The sequence below is a fragment of the Pteropus vampyrus genome, unplaced genomic scaffold, assembly GCF_000151845.1.
Source record: "Pteropus vampyrus isolate Shadow unplaced genomic scaffold, Pvam_2.0 Scaffold17, whole genome shotgun sequence".
Taxonomy (NCBI): Eukaryota; Metazoa; Chordata; class Mammalia; order Chiroptera; family Pteropodidae; genus Pteropus; species Pteropus vampyrus.
In genome coordinates, this window is record NW_011888798.1 from 10133291 (window position 1) to 10141394 (window position 8104).

General features: G+C 39.7%; 1 protein-coding gene and 1 pseudogene across 1 annotated transcript in view; one reads left to right on the plus strand and one right to left on the minus strand.

The window, feature by feature from the left end:
• TMEM163 (transmembrane protein 163) overlaps nt 1-8104 on the plus strand; it is a 370074-nt gene that overhangs the window by 139920 nt on the left and 222050 nt on the right. The window contains exon 4 of the mRNA XM_023527515.1: nt 3395-3406. Coding sequence (XP_023383283.1) covers nt 3395-3406 — 12 coding nt within the window. The remainder of the gene's footprint in view (nt 1-3394; nt 3407-8104) is intronic.
• Nucleotides 3674-3792, minus strand: LOC111736114 (annotated as a pseudogene).

Consider the following 8104-nt stretch of genomic DNA (forward strand, 5'->3'; position numbering starts at 1 on the left):
GATCATCAGATGTTAGAGTCTTATGGGAGCACCGGTTCCAGCTGTCAAAAATGTTGGGAACCATTGACCTAAATGTTTATTCACTCAGAATGTATATTCTTTGACTTTCTACATTTTGCACTTCTGTTTAGTTTTAGCTTTTTACAATGAGCATATGTTACGTTAATAATTAAAAACATATATAAATATATAAACTTTTCACAAAATAGTTTGTATATAAGCAGTGTTGGAACTCTCAGTCTACACTTGAGTGGGGGTGTTAGTGACTGGAAGGGTACAATGGAAGAGCTTTTGGGGGACTAATAATATTCTGTTTATTGAGTGGTTCCATGTGTGTGTTTACTTTGTGAAAATTGATTTAACTTTAACTTTAAGATTTGTGTATTGTTCTATATATATGTTAAACCTCAATAAAAGGTTTACAGAAAAACTGTGCAGGCTTTTGGGATGAGGAACTGTCGGGTTTAAAACCATGTAATCCCAATAACATCTTCCATTGAAAGCTAGATGGGAGAGGGTGTCTACTATCTTTAAGAGGCTGGTACAAATTATACTTTTTTTTTTTTCCTGAAAGTCCTCCAATTTTAGCAGTTTAAAAGCTTGAACATGGATTTCTCGTTCTTATCCTACTAATGGAGGGGCTAGGAGGGAGATGCCATTTCTGGGAACTGCTTCAATGGCTGGATGTGAGATCTTTCACAAATGATTTGATCAACTCAATTATCTAAGCCTTGATATGGGAGCAGCTAAGAGTTTATTCATTTATTCCAGCAACAATTTTTTTTAACTCTCTGCATGCATTGTGGTAAATGCCTGAAGCACTAGAATGAATAGTGTTCTTGCCTTGAAAAATATCCCATCAGTTGGTAAGTATACAAAATTAGAGAGATGAAGTGGTTGGTATTTGGGCTATTACAGTAGTATGTATAGGATATAAATAGTGGGAGAGAAAGTGAGGGAAAGATCAGAACCCCTTAGCAGTGAGTGTATCAGGAAAGACTTGCAGAGAACGGAACTCTTGAAAGAGCAGAATGTGCTGTAATGTGCCTGTGTTTGGCTGGGCAGATGCTTCCAGGAAGAGAGAATAGCGAGGGTAAAAGCACAGAGGTATGAAGGAATTATCCAGGCAAGTATGGAGGAACCAAAGAAATTTTGACCTGCTAGAGAGAGAGGGGCTGGAGGGATGGAGAAGATCAGTACAGTTGGAGAGTAAGGTGGCAGGACATAGATTAAGAGGGCTTTCTCTACTAACCTAGAAGATATAAGGCTTTATTCTATAAACAGTAGCGAACAGAGGAGCAGCATGGTTAGAATGATTTCTTGGAAAAACCACTGTAACAGAGTGTGGAGGGTGCTGGGGGAACTGGAATAGAGTAACACAGACTGAACAAGAGACCACTGTAATAATATAGGTGAGAGATGGCAGGAGGGTATGAGTACAATAATAGGAGCATAAATGAAAAGATGGGAATGATATAAGCAGAGCCTAGTCTCCTGCTGCTTGTCAGGGATGAGGAAGAGTAAAGTTGAGAGGAGGTACTTCTCAGATTTGGGCTCAAGATAACTGTATATGGTGCTTCAATTTACCAATGAAGGGAGACTGAAGATGCACAGGTTTGGGCAGAAAGATAATCTGCTTTTGGACACATTGAATTTGGGGGCTTACTCAGCTGGAAATGTTCAGGGACAGTTGGATTCATGGGCCTGGGGCTCTGGAGAGTCAGAGCGGGTAGGAAGGAAATCAGGGATGAGTAGATGGCCATAAACTTTTTTTTTTTTTTATGTGAGCAGAAGAAAATGAAAGTTTTTTGAACTTATTTAACTCCCTTTCCCCATATCAGATTTAGATAACTTTGTACTTTGTTCTTTTAATGCCCTACTCTTTCATCTTTGAGATTCCATTCAGCTGAGTGAGATGGCTTGTTAGTCCTGCACATGCAGTCTCCCTTAGCAACCTCTGGCTGACTTCAGTGCAAACTGCTTTAGCCAAGGAAGACCTGTCCATCATATATACACGGTTAATCTAGATAGAAGTTTTATAAATATTCTTACTGTAAAATAAAACACGGACGCTGAAAACCACACTAATCAAATGTGTGGCTCAAAAAATCATTGTAAAGCAAATGCCATCCAAGTCCAGAACTAGAACTTTCCCAGCTGTCCCACGAGCCCCTTCAAAGTACCCCATCCTGATCCCAATCCCCTTCTTCCCCAAAGGTAACATTATTTGGAGAGAACTGTGGATCTGTACATTTATACAAAGTTTTAGCTAATTTCACCACAGAGTCTTCATGCCCATCATTGCCTGTTCCTGGGAAGCCCTCCTTCCCTTGCAAATCACTGTCATCCTCTAGAGTCCCTTTTCTATGTGTTGAATGCCCACTGTGTGCATTGACCACTGAGGAATCCAAGAGTGATGTGTCCTAGAACCTGCTCCCTCTCTGTTACTAGTTACTTATATTTTGTTTGTTTCATTTTCCCCTTTTGTTAATTTTGTCCCCACGTCCCCCACTTCCTGACTATACTGTAGTTTCTTTCAAAGTAGAAACAAAACCTACTGCTTCTGCATTCCACACCCTTCCACTCAGAGGGTGGTGCCTACACCAGCAGCACTGGCATCACCCGGAAGCTTGTTAGAAATGCTTGTTAGAAAACTGAGCCCCACTCCAGGCCTGCTGAACTGAAACCTGCTTTTTACCAAGATCCCCAGGTGGTTCTTGTGTACATTCAAGTTGAGAAGCACGGTCCTCAAACAGTCGTTTCTCATGCTTGGCTGCACATTGAAACAAATGGGGAACAAGGATGGGCCTTTCAGACACACCCCTGGCCATCATGGCTGCCAGTCACTAAAAGCAGGCTATCACTGTCTTGGTGGTGGTCTCCATCATGGCCCTGGCTGTTCTCATCATCTCAGCATATCTCATCTCTGGATACGCTGCTGCCAGATCTGGAACACTGAGTGGTGCTGGGCCCTTGTTTGCCAGCACAAGAAGTCCAGTGGCCCCCTGAAGGGAAGGTGTTCTTGCTGCTGCTCAGAAACAGTGGTCTGAAGAGTCCAGGGGAGGAGTTAGGCCAGGAGGATGGTGGTAACATGATGAAGAAAGGACTTCTTCAGGACTGCACAACGAGGGCTACCCGGGACTTGCCAGTGGACCTTTCCTGTTGTGCTTGAAATCAGCTGTACAGCCTGATGCAGTTGGCGAGTGGGTTGATTTGGGCATCAGGATTTTAAAAGGCAGTCTGGTAGGGTGACCAACTGTCTCAACTTTCCTAGGACTGAGGGGGTTTCCCAGGACTCGGAACTTTCTGTGCGAAAGCGAAGAATATCCTCGGCAATCCAGGACAAGATGATCACCTCAGCCCCGGTAACTGTAATGGACATTGCTCAAGACAGCACGTGGCAGAGGTGAGTGGTACAGAACTCTGCCACCTTTGCAGAGCGTGAGTCCCTTATAGGCAGAGCTGGCATGGAACAATGATTTTGTATGTCTTAATATTACGATATTTTGTACACAAAGTCTCTCAATAATCTTATTACTAGTATGGTGTTTCTCCAAATGTTCCCTAGATATGGACTCATTTATAATTTTTTTTTTAGGCAAGGCAACCTTTGGTTGACCTCACAGATTGCAAGGACCTTGTCAGCTTACAATCCCTTATTTTTTATTTTTTACACCTACAGCACCTGGTCTTCCTAGGTGGTCTCCCATTCAAGTATTAACCAGGCCCGACCCTGCTTCGCTTCTGAGATCAGATAGGATCGGGCTTGTCCAGAGTAGCATGGCTGTAGACTTTTATAATTTTTTAAAATTTTATTTTAAATAATTTTTTTTATAGGAAAGATGGTTTATATTTTAACACTCACACCTGCAGGCATGCTTACATACGCACACTTCCTACTTTCCAAGAAGATATCTTAGACCCCTTCCTATAAATGCTGTTCTGGGTTGACTTTGGCAGCCCATTTAGACACTCCATCACAGGACAGCTCCTCACTCAGCCACGGGCCTAGGGTTCATGCCTACGAGAGCACTAGCTCTAAGAATCGCTTATGTTTCTTCACGACATGTACAAGATGATATGATTATATTTGGTGTTCCAAAGCCCACACACATAACAAAGACAAATATACTTTAGTGTGAAATCTGATGTAGGGTAATCAGTTGTGGAAACTACGCTCTTGATCATGTTCAGATTCTTCCATAGTGGCCATGCAGTGTGGCGGTTCAGAGCAAGGCCTCAGGAGCTCCACTCCTGGTTTCATTAGCAATGTGACTGAACCTGAGCTTCAGTTCCCTTGTCTCTGAGATGAGGATACTGATACTACCTGCTTTATAGGGTTGCGAGGACTAAGTGGACTCTCACAGCAGTATCCTTCAAACTCATGACCTTTATCAAGCAGCTCCGCCAGGTAACTGACTTTTATTCCAGCTGAGGCTCTTACTGCCTACTTTGTTTCCTTTGGCTTCTTGGCCTCTCTTCTCTTTCCTGTATATATTCCTAGGATTAGGGATCTGGAGACATTTACTGACAAGGTGGAAAGGAATAAATAAGACACTGCTCAACTTCTTATCATTTTTCAATAGGCTACATGCCCATGTGTTCTTACCCAAATGTGACTTTCTAAAATATTCTGGTGGAAGATTTAAGAATTTGAGATTTCACAAAATTCACAAAACTTCTTAAATATACTAAAAATTACTCCCAGAAAAAGCCAGTGGAATAGGCTTAAATTTACACATATCAGTTGCATTCTTGTCATAGTCTATCTTTCTCACCATTGTTCATGCACATTGCAATCCTGGCGACTGTATTAGAATTTCCAAGTACTTTGTCTTTCCGTGGTCTCTCTCCTGCAGTAGGCATTCAAAGGTCAAGGTTAGGATGTCTACAGGCCAGATGTAAGCCTTCCTATCACTCCCCATCTTTATTTTACTTTTCCTTTTTTTAAAAATAAAGTAGACAATTTTAGATTTGTAGAAAATTGAGAAGATAATAGAGAGTTCCCATATATGCTGCACCCAGTCTCCCTATTATTGACATCTTACTTTAGTATGGTACATTGCTACATTTAATGAGCTATAATTGACACAATTAACTAAAGTTCGTGAGTTACTCAGATGTCCTTAATTTTTATCTAATGCCCTTTTCTGTCCCAAGATCCCATCCAGGATAGATACACTCCATTTAGTTGTCATGTCTCTTGAGGCTCCTGCTGGCTGTGACTAAGGTTCCCTTTTTCTAACAATTATTTTGTATTCACCTGTTATGATCATGAAATGGAATTCACAGATTGTACCTCCATGTACAGTTTAAACATCAACATAATGACCTAATTATAATGGAGTAAAAAATATTTAATATGTATTTGCTTTATAAATGCCCAGTCGGAACTGCATCAGAAGTCGTAAAAGAAGTACAATTGACCCTTGAACAACACAGATTTGAATTGTCGATCCACTTATACACACACAGAATTTTTCAATAAATGCTGTAAATGTTTTCCTTATGATTTTCTTAATATTTTCTCTAGCTTACTTTATTGTAAGAGTACAATTATAGTGCGTATAACATATAAAATATGTGTTAATTGACTGCTTATGTTTTCAGTAAGTCAACAGTAGGCTATTAATAGTTAAGATTTTGGAAAGTCAGAATTTTTATGTGGATTTTTGAAAGTGCAGGGGGTCATTCAAAGGTCATCTATAGTCACATATTTGTACCTACTTCTAATTTAAGAGCAGTGAGACAAGACTCTGGAATATTATTGTCATTTCTTTATTTTTGACATTTTGAAATTAAAGCTTGTGAAGAATAATATAAACTGGGCCACTTTAAAATGGAGTCTGAGCTGCCATCCCAGAGGAACTTCTTATTCCTTTTAACAACATTTGGAATGTTAAAATTGGGCAAAATAACCTTTGGACTAGGCCTAACGCAGCATTATATTCCAAACAACTGTTTGTTATAACTACCTGACTGAAAGTTAAAGATATTCTTGAGAATTAGCATCATTGTTACCTTATCTACAGCCATAGAAATTCCTTCCCTCTATTCACATAATTGCTCCCCTTCCCTTTCTCATAAATACCCCTTGCCTTCACCTAATCAGAACACTATTTGGGTTTCTGCCTGAATCAGTGCTTCCACATAGCTATTCTTTTGGGTCGCAAATGCTTGTTGCCTCTCACTTGACCTTTTATTTTTAGGTACAAGCTAAATAAAATATACGCATGGAATTATTGGGCCCATTGCAGTTATATATTTGACAGGTGCAGATGTGTTGACTGCTGATTCAGATGGCATGAGTGGAACTGGCTTCAGTGTCCTGATTTCCCAAAATGGTGAACAAAGCACAGTACAGTCATGTGCCACTTAACGACAGAGATGCATTCTAAGAAATGCAGCATTAGGTGATTTTGTTACACAAACCTACGTAGTATAGCCTATTGTAGACCTAGGCTAGATGGTATAGCCTATTGCTCTTATGGACAAAAAAAAAAAACCAAAAAACAAAAACCCAAAAAACGGTTCACAGAACGTGACCTCTCAGGGTGATCTGATCTAAATTCCTAACTGGGAAGGTCATGGTGGGTAGTCACACCCCAGGTATATAATGTTTTTTAGTAAAAGATTTATCTTTGCCTAAGTAAGCCCTGTCCACTGTTTTTGTTCATCTATGTTATCATACCTTTGAAATAAACAGCCTTAAGAGAGCACATAATCTTGTTAACTATCCTATAATCCAATCCTTGCCTTCATGTAATCTTATTTTCCCTTCTTAATCATAAATGCATGAAAGAAACTGCAAAACTTTCATTCTCAGGAGCATATGAGATCCTGCTTCCCAATTGTCAGTTTGGCTCAAAATCTTATAAAACTTTTTTGCAGGTTTGAACGTTCTTACAATATTCTGTAGAGGAATAAAAATAATTTTCCCTCTACCTTTCTGGGTTCTTAGGTGAGACATCCCTGTAATAAAAGACAGATTAACAGGAGAAAAACAAAAGTTTTATAACATGTGTAACTCTTATATACATGGGAGAGACCAGGGAAAACTGAATAGACAAAATGGCTGAAGTCATCACCTTATATATCATCTTCAGCAGAAGAGATGTTGGGGAGTCAGTTATGGGAGGTTACCAGGAAAAGCACAGTGAACAAGGGTAAGATTGTCACGCAGATTTAAGTCCTTGTCTTTTGCTTGGATGAGAGATTCTAAAGATAAGGACATACCCCTCTTTCAGGTACCAGGGAGAGAGACACTCTTACAAGTGGAGATTTACCTTACAAATGTAAATGTCTTTTACAAAGGGTAACTTTTACTTGGTTTATGGGGCTTCTCTCTGCCATTTCTTAAAATTAACCAGTCTAAAATAATCCTTATGCCAACTAGACATATTTTGGGGTGACATTCGGTTTCCCTACAGCTCCTAGCCTATAAACCTATATAGCATGTCACTGTACTGAATACTGTAGGCAGTCATAACAATGGTAAATATTTGTGTAATGCGTTATGAGGGCTGAGACAGCTATGATGTCACTAGGTGATAGGAATTTTTCAGCCCCATTATAATCTAATGGGACCACTGGCATATATGCTGTGTCCGTCATTAACCGAAATGTCATTATGAGGCACATGATTATGGTCGCATTTATAGAAAATCCAGTGAAGAATTAAAAGAAGAAATAAAATGGAGTCACTATAGTCAAGCTGCTAAATTACTAAAATCAAGTAGGTTGAGAAATGAGGAAGTGATTCTATTCTTGTTATAACTAGCCTGGGAACTTAAACTTTTGAACTTTCTAGTCCTGTGTCACTGCATATATGTGTGTGTGTGTATGTGTATGTATATATGTATGTATACATATGTATGTATGTGTACGTGTGTGTGTGTATTGTTGTTTTATGTCAACACCTGGCCAAACACTAGACCTCCATGTAACCCTCTGATTACCCCCTGAAGAATTCATATATCCAGACCATCTGAGGTGATCAGACTTCCTGGAGCCCATTTTCCAGATAACCTAGCATCCATCATCCTGATTGCCTGACATTCTGGTAAAGCCTCCAGACTCTTTTTGTGTTTGACACCAGTGTATA